This window comes from Diaporthe batatas (assembly GCF_019321695.1).
Source record: "Diaporthe batatas strain CRI 302-4 chromosome Unknown Contig00003, whole genome shotgun sequence".
NCBI classification, from domain to species: domain Eukaryota; kingdom Fungi; phylum Ascomycota; class Sordariomycetes; order Diaporthales; family Diaporthaceae; genus Diaporthe; species Diaporthe batatas.
The window spans coordinates 6,978,061-7,000,832 of NW_025408550.1; the positions used below are offsets into that span (position 1 = coordinate 6,978,061).

Genomic DNA, 22,772 nt, shown 5'->3' on the forward strand with positions numbered 1-22,772 from the left:
TGCATTCTCGGGGGGTGTCCTGTCGCAATATGCGATGACTAGGTGGCGACTAGCCTGGCAGCATCGCCTGGGAGTCCGGCCCTTGTCGTGCAATTTGGACGACTCGGGGTCGGGCCAGGTGTAGGTAAACAAATGACTAAGCTGAGCAGCTGGGTGATATATACGTGCCTGAAGCGTTGTCTGTGCTTTCATGGTCATCCAATCCTGACGACTCAGGAAAAGTATAGATAACGTCGCCCAGGCCGCGGATACTGAGGTTTGGGGTCGTACCTGTTTGAGATCTTTTCTGGGGAACATCAATGGCATGGAGAAGGCCGTCGAACGACTGACTCGTCGGCTCGCTACTGCGGCCCAATCTCTCTAGGTTTGGTAGGTAATCTCATACCAGGGAATCGTATAAGCGTGCCTATGATCCGCAAATCATCAACAGTCTCCTTCTGCCTGGTCGCGAGGTGATATCTCAACCCACAAGCATCAGGCAGAGCAGTTGAAGTCAGTCGTTTTGCAGCGCGGCCTGGATGCAGCGAGCTAGCTGCTTCATCGCATCGTACTTTTATTACAAGCGAAGCATGCACCAATCAAGATGGCTGACGTGCAACAAGGTGCGACTCCTGCGCCGCCAGGACGGACTCCTAACTTCGAAAATCCGGAGGATGTATTGCATACGATCAACCTCGTCTCTCAGATTCTTGCAGTGGTCACCGTCACGCCAATTGTGTGTTTCAGGCTTTATGTAGTCAGATGGAAGAACACCTCCCCCTTCCGGTTGGACGACTGTATGGCCCCGTCTTTGCCTTTTGCACTCAGTCCCCTAATTCTGGAGATAATATTATCTAACAGTCAAAACTACCAGGGTGTTGCCTTGTTTCGCTTGTAAGGTGATGCACCAGTTTCAACATTGAACATACTCACTAAACAGCATATAGATCCTGAGCACTTTATATAGCGCAACAGCTTTCACGAGTAGGTCTTCGCCGGCATCGATTCTTTCGGTCAAGAGCGTCTAGCTGACGAGCTGAAGTGAACGCTTTTGGAGGGGGATTCCACTCATGGGAGATATCGCCACGTCAATTCACGGATTTTCTCAAGGTAAGACTCCTTCGAAATAACCCTGGTCCTGAAAGGGTGATTAGATCTCACGGCTGACCTTGTCATGCCATTCAAGGCACTTTACGCGGACACTGTCGTTTACGGTCCCAACGCGTGGTTCGTCAAAGTAACGCTCCTACTCGTCATGATCCGCGTCTTTAACGTCAGCCGCGGCTTCGTCATCTTCGGGTACTCCTTCATTGCCGCCATGCTGGGGTATTACCTGCCTGTTATGATCATCAAGATAAATATATGCCGACCGATAAGGGGATTCTGGGACTTAAATGTGCCGTCTCAATGCTTCAACCAGCGAGCTATTTTTGTTGCTGATACCGTCATCAGCGCTGTTACGGATCTGGTTGTTTTATTAGCACCCGTTCCACTTGTTAGAGCGTTAAGAATGCCTTGGAAGCAAAAGTTAAAGGTCTATTTGCTTTTAGGGGCCGGCGGTGTGGCCACTGCAGCCAGTTTTGTTAGAATGTATTTGGTAATCATGCTTCAGAGGTCGGACGATCAGACCGTGGACTTTGTCAGATTTAATCTGCTGGGGTAAGTGAACCACCTTAACCAAACCTCAGAATGTTTTGTACTTTACTTCAACTTACATCACATGTAGAACCGCGGAAGTGAGCATTGGCTTAATTTGTGCCTGTCTCCCAACCTTGAACAGATTCATCAAGGGCAGGCATCAACCTATAGAACCAGTCCGACACCCGTGGCAATTCGGAATGAAGACGCCCAAGTTCCTACAGAGAACGAGGCGGAAGAAACAGGATGAAGGACTGACATGGACAACGCTGGAGCCTCTGTCCCGGACATATCAGTCCAAAACGACGCACACAGACTATCGCAACATATCTGGGTCACAAGAATAATGCACAGAGTATTATCCATATTTGGTAGACCTTGAGATCACCTACACTCTTCAATATGCAATCACATAAAGTGTCAATTACTATGATGCTCTGAATGAAATCTCTCTACCATCAAGGCTGCTCGTGAGTGTGTCCATAGTAATCAAGTATTAATGGCTTCCAAGATCAAATCTTACTGAGCTCCGGTCACGAGTGACCCGTCTAGCTATTCGCACTGGAAGAATTGTCCACAACCCACACTGATTGCTACAAAAGTGTGGACAATCGAAGCGAAAGTGGAAGTCGGTCCAGTGTTTAATGCATGTTGCTACCAGGGATGAGGCGTAATTGACATTGGAAAGGGTAACCATGAATCGATGTGAGAATATTATCTGGTCAGAGCAGAAAGACAACCAAAAAAACACACCACAGACAAAAGGAGGATTGACATGTTACATTGTGATGCAGTTCTACCCTATGTTACCTACCCTGGAAGTTTGTAATAGAAGGCCCTCGATCCCTTTGCGGTTGGTGTGCTGAACATATTTCGATACCAAGGTGACTCGTTTCGACACTCATCCCATGGGGCCTTTAATTGAAAAGACTCTTTCAATGGTTTGATTGACTTATCCCACGGTTCTGTACTTGTAGCATACATATAAGGCGAAGGCCTTATGTAAACATGAAGTTGTTCACAGGCACTTGGACGTGTGAGCCCTCATTCTGTGTATTTATATCACAGTCCCCAGAGATGTCGAGCCGAAGAAGAGTCACCAAAGACAGACCTGATCCTGGACTTTGAAGCGCCATAGTATAGCTTGAATTCCCTCAAGCTTGGAATATGTTTAGATTCTCCTATATCGATCCCTGTCAGGGTCCACGGTGCCTCAGCACTTCGCCTTTGGAGAACAGAGAGAGTAAGGCCGCCGGCACAGCTCTCATGCCGCACAGAAACTACGCAGCACTTGAGGCAAAGCGGCCTATTGTGAAAGGGAGTACAGGCTCGTGACGTAAAATGGCCTTGGAAAGAAAGAGAACAGGTTTCGTGATACCTTTAGCCCCAAGACTGCAACTGCTGCGTAACAACTGCGCTGCAAACCCGCCTCGTGTCCCTAGTTCACTCTGCTTGCAAATAATATCCTTACCATGGCCCCTATAAGCGGAGAAAATAATATGCGGCTATGTATAATCAGTTTCCAAGGTTGTGGAGAACATTCGGCACCCCCAAAGCAACATTGACAACCATCAGAGGCAGCGCAGCTCTCTATTGATGGCGGTGGCCCCCGAGCTCTCCAGTTCAACTTTTTGCCAAGTTCAATTCAGCATCCCATGGTGTTTGACAATAACTAACTCTGCTCACGTACTCGGTTGTCTGCTGCGCAGTCAAGGTATCTCTCCCCAGCCTTCCATGGGACGACCTCTTACGGGACGACTTCCTATATTGGTCCCTCCAATAGTGTAGTTTATCCATAGGGACTGACATGTCGTCTCGTTGCTTTTGAAGGTGTGGCGGTGGTACAATAATACTATTTGTGATTGATACGATGGGTCAACTTTTAGTAGACCATTCATGTACGGACAAACTTCTACCTTGGAAAAACGACCTTAAGTGGAGGACGAGAAAAGACATCAGCTATCGAGGAAGGAAGAAAAACGAACTCCTGTGCTGCTTCAACAGCATACATTCATCTTTAATAAGACGATTCCCATTCAACCACGCACAACCTGCATTGCAGCCTCCAGCCTCTCCATCTCGATCCTCAAGCTTTCTCTCTCCTGCTTCGTGGCATGGTCCTCCCCTGCAACCATCTCCAGGGTATCGGCGCTGAGATCGAAGACCAGGTCTGTGCCGAAGACATGGAGTGGGCTGTCTTTGCCATTGAGAAGGAAGTGGTCGATTACCTGCTGGCAGATGGTGTCCACAAACCGCTTGACAGAGACCTTGTAGTAGCTCTCCAAAATATCGTGCAGGTATTCGCGCACCTGCTCGGGGTTGGACCTGTTGATGTCCAGGCTACTGAGTGAAGCCAATCTGACCACATGTTCCCCACTGCTGGTACCTATGGCCAGGCTTCTGAGAGACTCCTGGAGGCGCCTGGCCTGGCCTTTCTGGAGTTCTGTGCTGAAGTAGCGGTCGTAAGTGTAGGGTTTCCCCTCTCGTTCGACCTCTAGGAGGAAGTGCGCATGATGCATACTGCGTTTGTACGACTCCTGTAGCTTCTCCAGTAGAACATTGTCCCACAATTGTGTCATCACTTGCTCTTCGGCACAGGTGTGGGCCAGCAGCTCGATAATGAAATGATGCACCAGAGCGATGGCATCACTGACGTGAGAGGTGACGAGATCCTCCCAGCGCCTGGATTGCTCTTTGAAAATGGTACCAAGAAGCGCGCCGCCAACCTGCGAAGCATTAGCGTGTTGTCCTATAGCAATATATGGTAGCTCCTACCGTGCCCAGCTCAGGCCCGCGGCTCTTCTGGAAGATTTCGTCAATGTGGTCGATGATAGGGTCGTCTGCTGGCTCTGGGCACAGGAAGCGCTCCGGGGCAATGATGCCGTAGAGGTCGTCAACTGCAGCATCCGGTATATCGAACCCGAGTTCTGGAACCTGACCCTTCGACTGCTTCTCATGTTCTTCGTTCTTGCTTGAATTTTCGAAATGCCGTGTGTGACCATTCTGCGAGAAGACCTCTGAAAAGACCTCATTCAGCTTGATGATCCTTGTGATAAGCCTCATTTCCAGACGGTCATGAAATATCGGGTCTTCAGTGTAGTAAGCGTTGAGCGCATAGCCAACTACACGCTCGAAATTGGCTGCAATCCTTCCTAGATATGCTCGTTGGGATTTCTCGTCGCTTCGTGAAACCCCCATCGCATCCGATTTCTTGCCGCACTCGGAAAGCCTCTTGGCGATTTCTATTGCAACTAGAATCAGTCGATAGGGCATTTGATGCAAGGCAAAGAAAACGCACCTTTCCTGAGTATGGGAAATTCCTTTTTCGTGATGTCCATCAGGATCTTCTGTAGAAAGACCCTGAGCGCATCGATTCCCAACCGCGCCGACGATGCCACAGATGTCCAAGGTTCCTGTCGGAAAAATGCTCTCTCCTCCTCGTCTCGTTTCGCCAGAGATGAATCTCCGTCATCAGCTCCGCGATTCTTGACAACACAGTACCCCAGTTTCAGGTCTTGACGCTTTCCTTGGATGAGGTCCAATATGTTCTGCTGCATAGCTCGCTCTAGCGTGAGATCCGGCTTCGTCAACACAGACACTGTCCGGGTCCCGTTGGGGTCGGCGTCCTTAGCAAGCTTGAGGATCTCCTGTGTGGCAATGTCTATGTTGCAAGGGATCACTGCCAGGATGATTGTTCTCGAATCTTTCATGTAGCGTTTCACCATCGAAGTCACCAACGTGATGTCACTGTCAGAGGTCAGGCCAGGAGTCGGTGTGCGAAAGATGCCAGGCACATCGATGACTGTCAGTCCTGGTTGGTTCGGGCCATTGATTTCGATCTTCAAGATGTCTTCACTGAAGGTGTCTAGTTCATCATCCCCATCCTCGGAACGGCCGGAACTTGATCGGATCCCCATCGCCTGATTAGCTTCCTCGAAGATATCTGCAAGATTCTGTGGGTCCATCTCGTCAAGACAGCGATGAAACTTGCGAAGTCTTTGCTTGACGGTCTCGTTCGCTTCTGGCCGCGGAATTATAGTGACCGTCATGCTGTGAGCTGAGTCTCGCCGGCAAGTGATTTGCGTAGCGTATCTCGTGCAGAGGCCAGCAGCCCGGGGAAATGAGAAACCAGTGAGGCTCTCAAGAACAGAGCTTTTCCCAGAGGACTGGTCTCCGACGACGATAAGCTGGGGAAGAGGGATGATGGAACCGACATTGAGCTCTCTGAGTCTATCGATCTTGTCCAAGAGTGCCTGGTTCCCCAGACCCTCGACTGGATTGACTATTTTGGTCATGCTGCCCATTGTGAAGCAGTCCTGAGGTGGGATGGGAAGACGAAGGCTGATCTCAGGGCACGAAAAACGTTGGTACAAGAAGTTCAAGAAGGGCTGCTGAGATAAAATAGAAAGCATTGGGGGTTGCAGGACTAGGACGGCGGGTTGCCATTCGAGTTTTATAGATGCTCCATGATTTTGACGCTCAGCGAATGCGCCCGGCCATGGAGTCGATTTGGGGAGGCTGATCTTCGATGATTTGATATGTTCGCTGAATCATTGGGCAATAGCCTCTTTGTTCTCGGGCGGTGACTGCACAGATAGCTGGGTCCCCTGATTGGGTGCTTGGTGGGCCTCACGCAGCTGATCTGTTTCATTCTGTTGGCTTCAAATATTGCCGCCCCTGTTCATGGTAGGCCTCCTGCATCCGATATCTACTCCCTCCCGTTGATTTGTTGCAAAAGCCACCAAAACGGCATATGTGCGCCGTGAGTTGTCTCATAAATAGTGAGCCGGCTTCGTGCCAAGGATGGAACACTGGACACAATCGAACTGGGCTGAAATTTCTCCCCAACCCATCAGAAAAGTAACAGGGCCAAGGGTGGCCGTGATGCCGATAGCCTGTACCGACTGTACTCAGACTCAAGACGAATGCATGATGTCAAAGTGTCTACGTTGGGGGCTTTACCGTGTACCAGAAGCCAAAGAAATCATCCCACTGTGTAGAGCAGCTGCACAAGATGATATGTGGTTTCGCTTCTATTCCGTACCCTATACATCCGAGGACATACATGAATAGCTTGAATACCTCCCACGTCTTCAATCAGCCAGTATCCTCGGGGAGGATATCCTGTGATCTAATAATCCAATAAGAAGTTACCTCGTTATCTTGTATAAAGCCATCCTATAGGAGTTTGGGGAGAGATACAGTGGCCGCCTGGCGGCCCGCCGAACGGAGCTCGTTTTGTGAATGGTTCGTGACTGTAAAGAATTCAAAGCCAACCGAATTGGTTCATTGCAGGCTGCCGACTGGCATTTATAGTTTCCGACAGGAACGCTGTAAGGTTATTGGCTGAGAAAATGCTCCATAATCTGGCAGGTATTGATTTCCCTTGTTTTCTCGAGGGCCTGATGGACAGAAGGGATCAGGACTCAGCCTGCCAAGGACGGCTGGTCTGATTTCCTTCGTCCGCTTCGCCACTGACGATGGGAAGACCAGGGCGTAGAGAGCGATGAGGATGAGGATGCTGGAGAGTGGCCCTTACGGATATTGACTTAATATCCCCGCCGTCGACGTGCTAGACGATACAGAAAAGAAAGACTCAGAGTTCCAATCTGCGTCGTCATCATCGCACATGGCATGCCGGCTGTCTTCCTCAAACTCGACAACGTCTTTGCCTTTCTTCTTGTCATCCACATCCGTGTCGTCAAAGAGGCAGCCAACATAGATACTGTGCTGTTAACGTCCTGTTGTTTACATTGATAGCTGGGTAGAGCCCCACCCCCCCTAATTCTGGGTCGAAAAGTGCAATGAAGTACTATGAAACAGCCATACCACTGTTAAGCTCCATAGTAGTATCTGCCTGGCATGAACATGAGGACTGAATAGCCCCTCCTTTCTCGCATGCTGTGGCAACCAAACTGCCAGATGGCCCGCAATCACCCATCTCCGAGAAATGCATACATCGAATTCAGGGTACATTCTTGAAGCATTTGCCATCGGACAAGGATATCTCACGATTTTTTGTGATGTGGCTGCCTAGCGGCTTGGAAGTGCAGTCTGTCTGGAAATCCGTGCAACAAGGCTGCGGCTGCTCTGCTTCAGCGCGGTTACCGAAAACTACCTAGGCTACAGCTGAATAGTTGGGGGCTTTGGGGGGGGGGGGGGTTCCCAATTCGAAAAATAGAGAGAGAGACATGGGGCGGCTACAGGCTTTTAATTCGTGCGCAGCCAGAGAAATAGGCAGGATCAATTCTGAGAAGCGCCTGACCGGCGGTGAGCCATAGGCAGCCATTTGGCACTTGTCGCGGTTTTTCTTGTGTTGGTGGTGTGGGCTCTGATGTGACCATGTCTTGCTGGGCCAACAGACGCTGGGGGCCAGAAAAGCCGCCCGCTGTTCAGTGAATGGACAAGAGTATGTGAGAGAGCCTTGTAGTGCTGGGTAACACCGTCGCTCAGGGCAACACTCCCCTCCTCCCCCTCCCCTCCCCCCGGTCAAAGGCTCCTTGTCTGCTTGTCATGAGACCCGTCACAATCCCCCGGACGAATGCGGACAAGTCAACAAAGCGTCCAGGTCGAGCTTCCAGCGGCGAGTCAACAGCCCTAGAAGGCGACTGGTTCGCGCGCCAGGACGTGAATGACCGGGGTCATTTCCTCGTCTCTGTGGCTGGGCGGGAAGATCGAGGGTGCCAGCCTCGACCAGTTGCCCCCTTGTCTTCGCCACGGGTACTCGGGTAACAAAGAGCCGTTCTATGATTCCGCACGTGGCCTTCTGCAACGAGTGTTGGTCTGCTCGGGGTTGTGGTGCAGACTGCGGTCGGCCGTTGTAAAGATCTATTGCGCGCAGCTCGACAGCGCGGGCCGAAGCCACAAACGCGTCCCGGACCAGCTTTTTGAGGGACGCCATAGATCGTGGAACGCACTGCCGGCCCTGCCTCGCATGGCCTGTCTGATTTGGGTCTGTTCAGCGCTCCGTGACTCCCTTCTAAGTGATCCGAGGCCGACTGAGCGTGGTGGCATCCATTATCGACGTCGCAAAAGGCGGCACAACACTCGCAGCCCCGAGCTGCACGGTCCCCGGATTTTTCTCTTCTGCAAGCTTCACACTCCCCCATACAACTCCTCCGGGGCGGTCTGTGTTTTCCAACTCGTGGTGAAGATCCTCGGACAGGAAGCCATGCCGGAGACCCCGGCGCTTGCCAGTGTGGATTCTACCCCATGGCGGTTCGTATGATTACCTCCGGTTCTGCGGTACCCCTGCCTGCCAGAAGTGGCATATTTGGTTGCCTCATTCTGCCTTATATTTCTATAGGGGGTTAGGTTGCGGTGCTGGCTTGGCGGACTGTCGAGCGAAGCCCATAGAGATTATAGACGCATGCGTGCTGCCCAGTTCCGCGCTGAAGGTCCCGGACCGTGATCTCTTCAGGTGGCGACAGGCCTGTGCAGAGTGCAGAATGGCCTGGCGCTGCAAGGAGTCCACAAGAGGAGATGGGGAATCCCTCCGGTTCTGTCCTGTCGTCGTCCCCCCCCCTCCCCCAAGCCCTCCAAACCTCTTGACTGCTATGGTCACGGTGTTTTCCTAGCGACCCCAAGAACGGCCCAACAGCCAGTAGCCATACTGGATATTTCTGACACAAGCTGTATGCTGGTATTTTGTCCAAAATGTCGCGTGAAGAAGACTCTGCCGCGCCTGGCCCCCAAGTTGTTGGTAGCACGACCTACTCGGATAGGTGATTTTTGCCACCCCTCTGCGTCGTCTCTGGGCGGCCATCCGAGCCCATGGCTGACTGACACTTTGGACAAGTCTTCCTGAGTCAAACAATGTCGTTTTATTCCCATCAGATGCCAGCGCTATAGAGGAGGACTGCAGAGGCTGCGTGGCCGCCGAGGCAGAAAGTCCCCTGCCGTGGAAGTTATGCGTACTTCGAGCCCGTTCCACATGTGGAAACACTCCTGAGTCTTCGGTCGCCGCCAATGCTGGTTCTCCCAGGTATTGTTGCCTGCCATCTCTAGTCGTTGTTGTGTACCTGCTGACACAGTAGACACTCTGCACAGAAGCGGTACCGACAGTGATGTCCCTCATACTGACGCGTCCGAACCCTACGACCGTGCCGAGTGTCTCAGAGGGGTCGATCCCAACAATGGTTCCGCCACGCTCGAGGCCTATCAGCAGTCCATGTTCGATTTCAGCGCCGAGATCCACTCGAACTTGAAGGAGATGGGACCTGGACAACTGGAAAATGGGGTCGAGGGAGGGATTGGTGGCTAGAAGTCAACAATGTTGGGCGAGGCCCAGCATCTGCCAATGCCTCTGCGTACACGGATCAGGAGGCAGGGCGCCAGACGTGAAGACCGGTGCGACCTGATGTGTGTTACAAGCACTTGTCGGGGTGGACACAGTAAAATTGACAAATGAGCCTTGACGATCTTGCACCGTTCCCACCGCTGACGGGAGTTTTCATAGTGGCTAACATGAGTCTCAGCGCGCACTCTTAATACCACAAACCGACATGCCCATCCGCAACACTTGAAACTTCTTTCCATAACCCAGTTGCCATGAGTTCGAAGGCCTGGATCAGCTCGAGGCAGCGAACAGGACCTTGCCAACCCACAACGCTGGTGTGGCCATCAGCGGGAAAGATGCCATCATACCTAGGTACTCAGCGAGGGAGAGGCGGAAGCCACAAAAGTGAGTTTATTGTGCGGGCTCTTCCAATAGCAAGAGTCTTCCTCCCTGTTGGGGGTCGTTGAGCTGGATAGACAGTAAAAGGTCAAGGAAACTTGCCAATTGGACCTTTGAGCTGGAGGTTACCTAGGTAGGGTGTCACATGAGCACCTACGCTGTGCGAGAGCTGGGCAGGTGCGTCGCATCGAAGGCAACACGCCCTCTGTCCTCCTGCCTGTTGAGCAGTATCGAAACGGACCTGTCATGCCGTGGCTGAGATTCTGGTTCTTGATGCCGGCGCTACTGCAGCAGCCTCTGGAGGGACCTCGGCACCAAGTCAGAGTGGTTCATCCGAAAAGGAGTCGAAGGCCGCGCACGTGTGTTGGATGTCACCCAGCCAGCCAGCCAGCCGTCTGCTAGCACACAGTAACACCGTGATCGGACAGTGGGGCCCTGGTGTTGTGGAACCCTCGGGCCCGCCAACTCAAATCCGACCTCACTCGTCCACCGGCGGCGGCCACTGATGCCTGTCAGTTCGGATCGGGGTGCCACGGCCGCGAGAAGTGAGGGGAAGTTGGTCACCATGCCAAGGAGGCGGGCGTGAAACGACCTTCCAGAAGGATGCTACCGTACAGTGGTACACAGTACGGAAGGATGCGGCACTTGGTGGTGTCTTGACAAGGGACGACGAACTATCCAGTAGCCCGGCGCGAACCGGGGCAGATTCGACAGGGCAGATCCACTAGATCTGTGACCGGGCTCCCTGAAACCACTGCAGGCTTCAGTCTGTTGGTGGCACTGCCCGGCCCAGGACCGAGACCAGAGTCGCACTTTTGACGACTGAAATGCCCAGATAGGGGCACCACCGCCTGCGCCTACTAATAAGGCCCGTCCCCGGATTCCCGGTCTCTCGGCCTCCGCATCGACGGGACCTTGGCTGGACACCACTCACAGCATCAATGTGACCACCTCGGCCATGTCGCCCGGCCATGGCAGCGCCACTATTGACAAGGCCAGATCACCAGATCAGGTGGGGCCATGCTGCTGTCAGTCGCCGTTACATCTCTTCTCACAGTCCCCGCATGGCAATTTCAAGATGCCCTGGGGATATTACTGAAAGGGGCAGGCGAGCTGCCCTCACACACCTCCGAGGTTGGCCCCTACCTAGGTGCCTTGCTGCCCGGGCGCCGCCCAACCCAGGAACATGATGGGATTTACCGCTGTGGGGGGGGGGATGATCATGGGATCCCACTAACGCATCTTCGGAACATTCGAAATCTCACTTGTGAGTGGGGCACGGTGTCAAGAGATGTTAGTGAAAGGTCGGATACATAAAAGGGCCGGCCTGCCTTCAGAATTGGACCGGCGCGTGGAGCTCAAAGATACCACCAGCAAGCGGCAGAACCCTCCAGTGCCCGAGTAAGTATCTGCGACAAGAAGTCTCCTGCCTGCATTTGGACTGCACTCCTCCCTTGTGTCCGCCCGGACCCCCAAAGCCGTCGCGAAGATGAGGGCCACAGCTATCCTCGCCGCTATCACCTCGGCCAGGCTGGCCGTGCCGGTCGCTATACCAGCCCGCGACATTCCAGCCACGGGTGTCCCCATCACAGAGCTCGACTCCTATCCGGGCCTCTTGGCCTCAACCGACCCTCCCGCCGACGTAAGCCTCGCCGCCGCTGCCTACGCCGGCACGGCCAACGAGCTTACTGACGGGACACCGTGTCGTGCCGTCACGCTGATCTGTAAGTGCAGTCTTGTACCTCTCGCGGTCCGCGGGATCTCTGCCTGGTCCTAACATGTCATAGACGCTAGGGGAACAACCCAGAGCGGCAATATCGGTGCCGCCGGCGATGTGGGCCCGTTGATGATGAACAACCTCTCGTCCATCATCGGCTCCTCCAACTTGGCTGTCCAGGGTGTTGCCTACGCAGCCGACATCTTCGGGTTCCTGGCCGGTGGTGACGCCACTGGAAGCCAGCTCATGGCTAACCTGACCGTCCGGGTAAGTCATTGCCATGTGCCCAACCAGGATATGTGATATGGTCAGCTAATCCGGCCGACAGGCAAGCACGCAGTGCCCAAACACCAAGATCGTGCTGTCCGGTTACAGCCAGGGGGGTCAGCTCGTCCACAACGCTGCGAACCTCCTAAGGTCCAACCAGGCTGTTGTCAACAAGGTCGCTGCTGGTGAGTCCCTCTGTCGCCTTCACGCGATGGCTCGCATTCCTGCACCACTGTTCGTGCGCTGACTGTGTGTAGTCTTGATCTACGGTGACCCAAACGACGGTGACCCAGTGGGATCCATCCCCAGCTCCAAGGTCAAGATCATATGCCACGAGGGCGACAACATCTGTGAGGGCGGGATACTGGTGCTCCCACCGCACACAAACTACCAGATTGATGCGAACGCGGGGGCGCAGTTCATCGCGTCAAAGGTCTAGCCATTGAACAGACTGTAATCATGAATACGTTTTATATATTATGGAATTAGCGAAAATGACCCCGTGAAACAAACGTGCCCAGGTGCCCAGCTCTGCGCCCTCTAATGAGTTGTGCAACACAGCCCACCAACAGACCAAACAAGATAACCAACGCCTCCCTATCTGACAATAGCGATACGAAAAAACCCTGGAGTAACCTTTAACAGTCACCTAACTTTAGGAACCGTGCCCGGTGGGACTCGGGGTTATTTATACACCACTGTCAATCTGCTCAGGGATGTCCGTAGCCGTGAACGCGCTCCAATCCCTGCAAGTCTGCGCGACCTTCTGCGGGATGGGGAGCTGCTTGACCTTGTCAGGCTGCACGAGGAACTGCAAGAAGAAGCCGGCGGACGCGTGCCATGCGATGTGGCAGCTGTGTGCTCCTGTCAGCGGGACGTCCTACTTGCGCCGAAACAACATGGCTATGAAAGAGAGACGGGCATGCTCTGGGACGTGGAAAAAGAGGGGGCGGGGGGGTTGCTCACTGGAATGGCCAGACTCCTGCGTGGTCAGGGTCGAACTGCACCACGATGTGCCCGTTCGCGCGGACCTGCTGGACGTCACGACGCTGCGGGTTGTCGGGGTTCACGATGGTGCCGTCCCAGGTCAAACCTGGGCCCTCGGCCAGGACGTACATGTTGAACCCGTGAAGATGAATAGGGTGGCTGTGGAGAAGTATTAGGCTTGATTGTGTGACAGAGACAAGGATGGAGGGCCGTGGGGGGAGGGCGAAAGGGGAACTTACGCGGCCGGGGTGTCGTTCTGGACAATGATCCTCACGCTCGAGTTGGTGCCGATGTTCCGGATGTTCGCCTCCACGGGAAACGACAGGTTGCCGGCGTTGGCCATCAGCAAGGGCGGGGAGTTGTAGTCGACACGGCTGCTGACGCCGTCGAAACTCCAAAGCGTGTTGCCCGATGCGTTCTGGAACAGCTTCACGCCGAAGGTGTTTGTGCTGGAAGGCTCAGGTGGCGTCATCTTGTACATGGGCTTCGTGATGGCCAGGTCGTCGTTGGCACAGGTCCCTGGGTCAGGGATGTTCCAGGCCTGTGATGTTGGCTGCTTGTTGGTGTCTGCCTGGTCGTAGTACAGCGCGGCGACAGCGTTGGGCTGCTTCGTCAGGGAGCACGAGGTCATGTTGGATCGAATCCAGAACGCCGACTTGGGGTTGCCCGCGTTCGCGGTGACAAGGACATCGGCACGCTGGCCGATTCCAAGAGTAACAACCTGGGTAGAATATGGCTGGATCTCGACAAAGTCGTTCGCAATCACGGTCATGTTGTCTAGTGGTCAAGTTAGCCCTGCTACAGATCCTAGATTGTCGTATTCTAGAGCATTCCAAAACATGAAAGACGGGGATCCGTAAAAGGTGAAAAAGGATGCTTACGGCCATCGATAGAAAACCGCTGAACAGCTTCGGAGCCGCTGTTGATGAGACGAAGACGATGAGTCCTGCCCGTGGTGAACTTGAACTTGCTGATTCCAGCATTGCTTGTACACTTGGAGGTATCTCCTTGGGCAACCTTGGTACAGTCGAAGTTCATCTTTCCGTTGATCAGGTTATTATCAGAGAAAACCGGAGGTTGACGAGGTGCCTGTGATACGTCAGCTGCCAAAGAACTGATAAATTGCTTCAAGATGATATGGTGAGGAAAAGGGTTGGTTAGGTAGCGGCCTTGATTATATCAAAACCTGTGCCCTTCGCAGTCTTTGTTGCATAGGCTAATTTGTGGGGGGGGGGGGGGACGCTCTTGAGAAGGGGTGAAGGTTGTATCTAGAAGCTCCTTACCATTGTCTGTTTCACCAAATCCAGATAGGATGGGTGATACCAGTCAGAGAGCATAACCGGGCCGATATCGATATCATGGTTCCTCTGGTTTGGTCCGTAAATGATCATTGGTCCAGTAACACCGCCAGAGTACTGAGCACTGTAAGTCGAGGAGGTTAATAAAGATATCTATTAATGTCTTGTCCGTTTTAAGAGGACAAAGGCAATCGTAGTATCAGCATGCACTAACCTGTAGTGGGAATGATACCAGGTAGTTCCGTAGAGTTCGGCCTTGAACTGGTAGGTGTAGCTCTTTCCGGGTGCGATAGGACATTGATCAACACCGGGCACACCATCTTCCCATGGTGTAGCGGTCTGAAGGAAGCCGTGCCAGTGGAGAGCTGTTCCTTCAGCCTCACCGATGGAGTCCGTGGTGATATTGTTATGGACGGTGACTTGGATGATGTCCCCCCAGTTGGCCTCAATCGTCGGCCCAGGGAAGGCTCCATTGACTAGAAGAACGGGCTTTTGATATCCATCTGGAGCCAACATTCCTCGACTGATGGTGAAGTCATACGGGCGAATTATGCCGGTGTTAGGCGACTGTGTGTACGGGCTGGTGTTTGTTGGTGTTCTGGTTCCCCATGGGAAGCCGTTGGGTAGGGGGTTGTTTTTAAGAAAAAGAGGGAACATGATGGCCTGCAAAGTACCATAGAGTGATCGTCCGTTGGTAGCGGACTGGGCCAGGGCTGCTGTAATGTCAAAAAGCCAGCCGAGGGCCCCTTTGATGACCCCGTTGATGCCCCCAAAGATGTTGTCGAACAGACCCATCTTGAGTGACTGTGCGGTCTCAAAGTCTAAGTCGGTTTAGCGAGTGTGGTATAAGAGAAAGAGTGTATTGTATGCCAGGAAGAAAAGAGTGTAATGGAACGAAACGAATGATAATCGAAAGATTGAGGCCTGATGAGCAGTCCTCCATGATAGCCAAGACAAGGAGGATAGACGGTTTTATAGGCATATATCGCGGCCGTACCGCTGTTGCTGGTCCATCAAATCCGTGGTGCTTGATCCCGCTCGTGTCCAACATGGACAACGCCCATGCGAAGAACCACAGTCCCATCTCTTCAGTGCCATGGCTTGAGGCTAACCTGTCTGCTCCCCGGCCAATACTGGAGAGCTACTGCAGGACCCGACCACATGGAAGCCGTCTAGAGGCAGAAAAGCCTAGCGGGTGGCATAGCAGGGGAGGCAAAATTTCTTGAGAGGGTCAGCACTTGGACGTAGTCAACTCAGCCGCGTTCAAAGCGCAGCCTTTGGTGATCTCAATCTTTGATTGTGGCACCGGGACAAGAACTGTCACCCTGGACAAGCATTGCGCGGGACGCAGGGCTAAGGCGGTACATGGCGTCGCACGAGGTCCACGGCATGCTGCAGGCCCGAGTGTTCGGAGGCTCCTCGAGGTATGACGATTCAGACCCAGGCCATCAGCCAGGCCCAGTGCCCCGGGACACGCAGCTGGCCATTGCTACCTACCTACCGACGTGGGTACGGAGTAGGTAGTGCACGTGCTTGGGCCGGCTGATCGGGACTAGTCAGGAGATATCTCCCGAGAGCCAGGTCGCGGCCCTGTCGATCTGAAGCCCACGGAGCCGAAGCATGGTCGACAAGCGTGTGCATTCTTCATCCGCTCGAAACGCATTGTCCGAGAAACAGATGGTGAGCTAGCTCCCAATATAGCATACTCCCAGGGGCCCGGCTAACGCTATTAGCGAAAGTTCATCCGATGCCCGGACTGTGCACGGGATGTGGGCCATGCCGTCCCAAAGTTCGGATCAGAGTGCACCAATATCTCGTAAACTTCAGGCGCAGGCAACCGATCCGGGTTCCACAGCCTGCCCCGTCAGCAGCCTGTTCGAATATATGCTGCGCCTAGTTGCGAAAATCGATTGCCCCTTTCCTTGGCTGTGGTCACATCGGAATGAATGTCAATAGTGAGATGAAGAAATCCATCGATTGCGAGTATGAAGGGCTTCCTGCATATGAAGTTCAGCTGGCCATGTGGCGTCCGGCTGAGGGCAAGGCACCAAGGAAGACAGCTCATGTTGACCAGGAGCGTCCCTGCAGATGGCAGACTTCTCCCGTATGGTCACACGAGATGTTTCTATTATCGTCCTTATTTTGCCATGGGGCATTGGTATGCCCAAATGTATGGGACGAATTGGCCGGATTTGGTGATTCAGGACACCCGCGGGGAAGACAGTTAGTTTGGCGGGGATGTTTTGAACCATCATCTAGTCAAACGAGGAACGGAAAGGAATCAACCGTGCTAGAGGGGCAAGACAATATCGATTCCGCGCAGCGCCGTGTGAGCTTTGGCCACAAGGTCTGAGAGTTCCTGGCATCTTGGCATCCGGCACCTCAGAGGCGGCTCTTGCGGCCTAGCTGCGGAACAAGAAGATGGTGCGTTTTCATGGTTCAGGATCCTGTGCCAGATAGCGCGGTGCTATTTGCGATTTGCAGGTGTGTCCAAACACCGAAACTACCTAGGTAGTCGCCGGATTGTCCGTGCTTTCGAGGACACTCAGGCACACGTCTCTTCGTGGCCATACAGCGTCGAGTTTGCCTAGCATGAGCCGTATCTACCGCATCGCTCGCCGGTTGCAACATACACCGTGGCCTGGATCCTACCTCTTCCCCTGCTATGGACGTCAGAGCAGCGTTGTCGCCGGGTCCGCCGTTAGGGCTAAAAAAAAAAGGGATGTGCCCATCCTGTAATAGCTACTGCAGGAGATAGGGGCAGTCAATCATCCAAAAGCCCGTCTGCTGTATCTCCCGGGTGATCTGCAAACTTTCGAGATATTTCGAAACGATCCGGCCGCTGGAAAGCCCCAGGAATCCTCAGCGAAGGATCTCGTAATGTCCAGCACGGGGCTGTCGACTCGGTCGTTGTGGCCACCGCTCCAGTCAGGGATGTCGGAGGCTCATGATGGCCATGGTTTTTCGTTGTGTTTGGCACTGATCAACGGGTATCTGTGGACATCACATTCAAGGCGGGTAGCCTGACGGAAACGAGTTGTCATTGTCGTCCGAAGAAGTCTGTAGAATACCACCCATTGCTCGAACGCCACCTCATATTCAAAGAAAAACGCGCTCTGCTTCGTACATTGCCCGGAGGATAATTCCCAGGGTGGGGGCTGCCACTGGAAATCGGTGCGGCATCTCTTTTCTGTCTTATTGCTTGCGTGTTGGGAAAGGTGCTCGGTGGGCTGCGGCCATGATGATGGGACTCCGTCGCGAGTTCCAGTAGGCTTGTTGGACAATAGGAGAAGCGTCGGAGCGGATGACACTGCCGATGGACATGAAAAAGCTGGGACGGGTTCTGGTATAAGCCGGTGTTTCTCACTTGGCACTACAACGCGCGCGTAACTCACCCAAAGGTAGCTCCTGATGCTCCCATGTACTGGCCCAGGGTCCTCATGATGCCGTTGGGTCCCGCGCCATAGCGGAATATGCTGACAGTACCTGGGGCAAGTGTCAGGACATGGGCGCAAAGAAGAGCAGGGAGACGGGGGTTGTCGCAGCGCCGTACCATAGATGAAGCCGATGATGACGCCGACGGCTGTTGCGCTGCGTCAGATACCGTGCTGCAATCGAAATAACCTGGGAACACTGCAGCGCAGGCCCTGGGACAAACAAAACCTACTGCCGCCCATCATAGCACCCATCTTCACTGTTCCGCCGGGGATGGTTAGCATGGCGCAAGACCAGGCGAAGGTCAAGGATGTGGGCGGGGGGGAACATACTCTTGTCCACGTTGGACGGGCCGGCATGGGCTGTGTTGACCGGTACAGGAGGCATGCTGCAAGTGGGTGACGAGGAGCTGAAAGTCCTAGCCAGATGGCGTGCCCGGGTCGTCTGGAGGAGTGAGGGTGAAACAAATTACTTGGGTAGAATTTGGATATCCAAAGGTGACGAAAACACTCCACCCTCTTTGGCGCCTAGCTCTCGGCCTGCCGTACAGGTTCCCCACCCTGGAGAGCTCCTCTTGCCGTGAGTGGTTAGCGCGCTCCCGAGCCAAGAAGGCCTCGGAGCGCGGGCCATCCTGGAGGACCTCGAGTAGGACGGCAGGGGTCACGTGCTGGCCAGACTACGGAGACGGAGACGTGGTACAATGTATGGATTTTACTTGATTATTTTGCTGGTCCCAGGCCCTCCCTCCACTGCAGTGGGGACTTGAGGACTGGGGCCATGGAAATGGTCATGCTCTGAAAGTCTTGAATGTTCACCGCATCAGAGCCCAGAAAACTGTCTTGCTGGTCGAATGCGAAAGGCTGTTGTTCTTGGGCGGGCCCGGGTTAGAGGACACACCCCTGCCGTCCCTGCCCGCCCTAGGTAGTTAGCAGGGTTGGTCGTAGCCTACAGCAGGGCGGCGCTAAGCGCCAAGCGAGCAGCGAGTCCACCAAACAGGAGGACTGGTCTAGAGGCTGTGGACTTTGTTCGCTCAAGTCCACTGCACGGGCTGCGTAGAGGCTGAATCCTGATCCTGACCTCTGAAAATCATCGTCCTTGTCTCCATCAACACCCGCCATTTGCGCCCCCTCCCAATCGCCGAGTACGTCTGGCCGCCCTCTGCTGACTTGTCCGGGCATTGTCTCCGTTGTCACCCTCGTCGTCGACGACGTTTCTGCAAGCCGCCCTGCTCCGCCTTGGGCCTAGCTTGCCTTGCGCCCTGCGCCATCTCGTGCCCACGACCTCGGGCCTGACATCTCCACTTTGACGACATTAGCAATCTGCCGAGCCCATTTCATCCCCTCGACGCTCCCGTCCATCACCACCAGCGAGCCTCTACCACGCGAATGACATCCAGCCCTGACACCAGCAGGCCCTGATCAGCTTGTCGCTGAGCCTCTTGCCCCATCCCCCAGCGGCCGCGACCCGTACATGGTGGTGTCAGATTGGGGCCAGTCCAAACACTCGCCGCGCCAGGGAGCACGCATATCGCGACACCTGTATCAGCCGTCCATCCCATCCCCATACCGAGCACCTGCACCAGCCTTTCCTCATGACTGCCGTTGCCAGCCCTCCCAGTTTCTCCAACATCAACCGGCCGGCATGGGGTATTAACGGTGGCGGTGGCCAGTCCCTGAACTCGATGAATTCTGAAGACGTGAGAGGCGTCTTGATGCCTCGGAAGTCAATCCCCCGCAGCAACTCGTCCTCTTCCGTCTCGTCCACCGCGTCCAGCTCTTCCACATCCACCGCCGTCAGCACAAATGGTCAGCCCAACGGCGTCGCACACTCGGCAGCCGGTGATCTGGGTGGCTGGCCTAACACGGCACCACGCAAGAGACCCCAGGGCAAAGGACAGTGGAACGGACCCAGACTAGAAGGGACAGAACTCGGCAGGATGCCCCAGGCCCGCCCACAGATGGCCAATGGTCTTAACGGGGCCGCTCCAATGTCTCCGTCCCCCTTGCTACAGTCCCCCGGGCAGATGGCTCCTCAGAGGCCGCTTAACGACACGATGCCCGGCGGGCAGCCTGTTCTTTACCTACTGTCCCTCAACGGCACATTCGAGCGAAAAACGATCCAAGTCCCTTTCTACCCCGAAACCCTACGCGTTGGCCGGCAAACAAATAACAAGACGGTTCCAACTCCTCAGAATGGCTTCTTCGATAGCAAGGTGCTCTCGAGGCAGCATGCTGAGATATGGGCGGACAGGCAGGGAAAGATCTGGATCCGCGATGTCAAATCGTCAAACGGGACCTTTGTGAACGGAACACGGCTGTCTCCCGAGAACCGCGAATCAGAGCCTCATGAGCTGCAGTCATCCGACCATCTAGAGCTCGGAATCGATATTGTGAGCGAGGACCAAAAGTCTGTGGTGCATCATAAAGTAGCGGCCAAGGTGGAACATGCCGGCTTTCTCAACCCGTCAAACAACCTCCTGGACATGAACTTCGGGGATCTGGATCCTGCAAACGGGGGCATGATGATGCCACAGCCTGGGCTGCCGTTCCGGAACAGGGCCGCCAGTCAAGCTTCAGCGGGACCGAATGGACGGGTGCCTGCAGGCTCGCATATGATGAATCCCCAGTCTGCCGGGGTGGCTTTCAACAACCGTACATTCATGAACAACAGCTTTTCGACAGAGCTTATTGTAAAGAAGTTGAGGGTAAGCCCCATCGTCATGGCGTTTGGCGTCGCTGCAATGGCTAACAATCTCTAGAACGAGATGCGAAACGCACGGCAGCAGGCCCAGGACCTGTCTCGTACCAGCAAGTTCTTGGACGCGCTTTTGTCCAACGAGGACGTCAAAAACCAGGAGAAACCCGAAGTGCCGGAGCCTCCCAAGCCACCAGTCGTTAACGGCAATGCACATTCTTTCCGCTCCGATGGGAAGACGCGGTTTTCTGACCCTCCGGCCCCACCGCCGCAACAGCCTCTGCCCGAGAAACCGGACGTCGCAAGATCCCAAGGCGATGTCCCATCGTTGAAACGCGCGACAACTGAGCGACCGAAATCAGGTCCATCGAGTGCATCGCCGATTCGCCAAGACAACCTGAGCCAGATAATACAATTGACAGAAGCGCTTAATAGTGCGAAACGAGAGATTGATACGCAGACCTCGAAAATGAGAGATCTCGAGGACATGCTGCAGAGGGAGCGGCAGGCGCGCGAGGCAGCAGAAGAACTCGCAAAGCGGCTGGAAGATGATGCTCACTCGCGCATGAACGGGTTATCAAAGCCACAAATAGAGGACCCAACATTGGCGGAGGCGTTCGAGCCCCCTTCAGAGCGGTCGGGTGAGGGCAATGCGCAGACCGAAGAAATACAGAAGACAACACAACGTGAGGCCGGTGAGGACAGGACAGACTCACTGCAGTCACAGATAGACAACATGCTGTCAGAGATGAAAGGGCTGCGAGAGCAGGTCGACAACTACAAGAAGCAGGCAGAGCAGGCCACCTCGGAACGGGATGCGGACCGCAAGACACTGGCTGAGATGGTCCAACAGATCCGCCAGCGGGACGAGGAGGCTGCAGCTTTGAAGGCCGCAGCTCGGGCCCGGACGCGATCGAGGTCAAACGGCAGGGATCGAAGCGCGACCGTCACAGCCAGAGAGCCGAGCAGGGGCCGATCCGTCGCAAACCGTGGCGACGGGGAAGCCACGTCTCTGCCTAGCACTGACGAAGACGCTCTGGACGACAAGCCCACGCTGTCCAGGGCGAACACCATCACACCTACGCCAAGGTCGCCGTCGAAACGCGCCGTCTCGGACCAGGCCCTCTTGGACTCTATCCCATATGCCTCGATGATGGGTGTCGTGCTGTTAGGCATGGGCCTGATGGCTTACATCAATGGGTGGCAGCCACAGCCTCGCATTGACCGGTGAGACCGGCGTGCGATGTCCAACCGTGGAATTTGTGTTGCATACCAAACACGTTCTCCGTTCCATATACCCTTCATACCATTTACGACGCAAAACGACTATCACAGCTTTTCTTTGTTTACCTGGTGGCTTACGGGTGGCCTCACCGCTACAGATAATCAATACTTCGGCTGCTGTTTGCGGACTGGGTCATTCGACCTGTCGTTCAGCCTGTATTACTGAGTAACAGCATGGCATTCGGTTCATTACACACCAGCCCCTCGAGCGGCTCAGCAACGGAAGACATTGAAGTAGACCTTTGTGTGGCACATCGTGGTCAATCTTGCTCGAGTCGTACGAGTGTCTGGCCATCCTTCTTCTTCGTCTTTCATTCTCCGTGGCGAAGCGACTGCAGCAATTTCTCTTGATGTACAACTTTTGGCTCTCAAGGCAGGGCCAGGTTTTGCCTGGAGGGTTATGAAAAGGGCCAAATGGGGCATGCAATGAGTGAAATGAGAGACCTTGATTTCCAGTCTGTTTACCGCCAAGCTTAATAGAACTGCATTGGGGTCTGGGTAGGGCATTCATTGTTGGTATCTTTCGGTCGAAATGCGTAAGTGAAAGTCAATACAAGAACATGCTTTTGTCCTCATAAACAGCCTGAACCCTAAGTATAGAAGCGATGACTGCCGGAACAACCCGCCCTGCTCATATCTGTGTCCAGTGTTGTAAATGTTTTGCAGGGGTCTGTCTATTCCCAAGGCCTGTCCCTGCATGACTTCCTGTGGTCATTGTAGATGGTAGCGGACTTTACCCCGATGCTGCTTTGTCAGCGACCGGACTTGAGGACAATTACATGTGGTGTTTGTTATT

General features: G+C 54.2%; 7 protein-coding genes across 7 annotated transcripts; 4 read left to right on the forward strand and 3 right to left on the reverse strand.

Moving 5' to 3' along the window:
• Positions 1-583: 583 nt before the first annotated feature.
• On the forward strand, positions 584-1,964 carry KVR01_002090 (uncharacterized protein; the record flags this gene model as incomplete). Its single annotated transcript, XM_044788990.1, has 6 exons — positions 584-736; positions 854-873; positions 947-963; positions 1,022-1,089; positions 1,166-1,638; positions 1,706-1,964. 6 exons carry the CDS (start codon positions 584-586, stop codon positions 1,962-1,964), a joined length of 990 nt encoding a protein of 329 aa, XP_044647105.1.
• A 1,689-nt stretch (positions 1,965-3,653) lies between these two features.
• On the reverse strand, positions 3,654-5,912 carry KVR01_003609 (uncharacterized protein; the record flags this gene model as incomplete). The annotated part of the gene is made up of 4 exons (XM_044788612.1): positions 3,654-4,343; positions 4,393-4,859; positions 4,916-5,419; positions 5,771-5,912. 4 exons carry the CDS (start codon positions 5,910-5,912, stop codon positions 3,654-3,656), a joined length of 1,803 nt encoding a protein of 600 aa, XP_044648624.1.
• Positions 5,913-9,273: 3,361 nt separating this feature from the next.
• On the forward strand, positions 9,274-10,553 carry KVR01_002950 (uncharacterized protein; the record flags this gene model as incomplete). The annotated part of the gene is made up of 4 exons (XM_044786228.1): positions 9,274-9,341; positions 9,416-9,601; positions 9,667-9,872; positions 10,462-10,553. 4 exons carry the CDS (start codon positions 9,274-9,276, stop codon positions 10,551-10,553), a joined length of 552 nt encoding a protein of 183 aa, XP_044647965.1.
• Positions 10,554-11,783: 1,230 nt separating this feature from the next.
• Positions 11,784-12,717, forward strand: KVR01_002195 (uncharacterized protein; the record flags this gene model as incomplete). The annotated part of the gene is made up of 4 exons (XM_044789987.1): positions 11,784-12,018; positions 12,082-12,278; positions 12,340-12,463; positions 12,536-12,717. 4 exons carry the CDS (start codon positions 11,784-11,786, stop codon positions 12,715-12,717), a joined length of 738 nt encoding a protein of 245 aa, XP_044647210.1.
• Positions 12,718-12,966: 249 nt separating this feature from the next.
• On the reverse strand, positions 12,967-15,358 carry KVR01_002595 (uncharacterized protein; the record flags this gene model as incomplete). The annotated part of the gene is made up of 6 exons (XM_044794917.1): positions 12,967-13,132; positions 13,245-13,424; positions 13,505-14,042; positions 14,147-14,354; positions 14,549-14,687; positions 14,778-15,358. The coding sequence occupies 6 exons, from the start codon at positions 15,356-15,358 to the stop codon at positions 12,967-12,969; spliced, it is 1,812 nt and encodes a 603-aa protein (XP_044647610.1).
• A 2,400-nt stretch (positions 15,359-17,758) lies between these two features.
• On the reverse strand, positions 17,759-18,385 carry KVR01_003902 (uncharacterized protein; the record flags this gene model as incomplete). Its single annotated transcript, XM_044793747.1, has 5 exons — positions 17,759-17,894; positions 17,959-18,049; positions 18,117-18,146; positions 18,231-18,257; positions 18,331-18,385. The coding sequence occupies 5 exons, from the start codon at positions 18,383-18,385 to the stop codon at positions 17,759-17,761; spliced, it is 339 nt and encodes a 112-aa protein (XP_044648917.1).
• Positions 18,386-19,057: 672 nt separating this feature from the next.
• On the forward strand, positions 19,058-22,555 carry KVR01_002253 (uncharacterized protein). Its single transcript, XM_044786718.1, has 2 exons — positions 19,058-20,702; positions 20,757-22,555. Exons 1-2 carry the CDS (start codon positions 19,590-19,592, stop codon positions 21,921-21,923), a joined length of 2,280 nt encoding a protein of 759 aa, XP_044647268.1. The 5' UTR covers positions 19,058-19,589; the 3' UTR covers positions 21,924-22,555.
• The last annotated feature ends 217 nt before the right edge of the window (positions 22,556-22,772 follow it).

Excerpts from the sequence above, each read along its gene's own strand:
- KVR01_002253 (XM_044786718.1), top strand. The coding sequence starts at position 19,590 with ATGACTGCCGTTGCCAGCCCTCCCAGTTTCTCCAACATCAACCGGCCG. Across the intron at positions 20,703-20,756 it reads TTATTGTAAAGAAGTTGAGG|AACGAGATGCGAAACGCACG; the intron begins GTAAGCCCCATC and ends AACAATCTCTAG.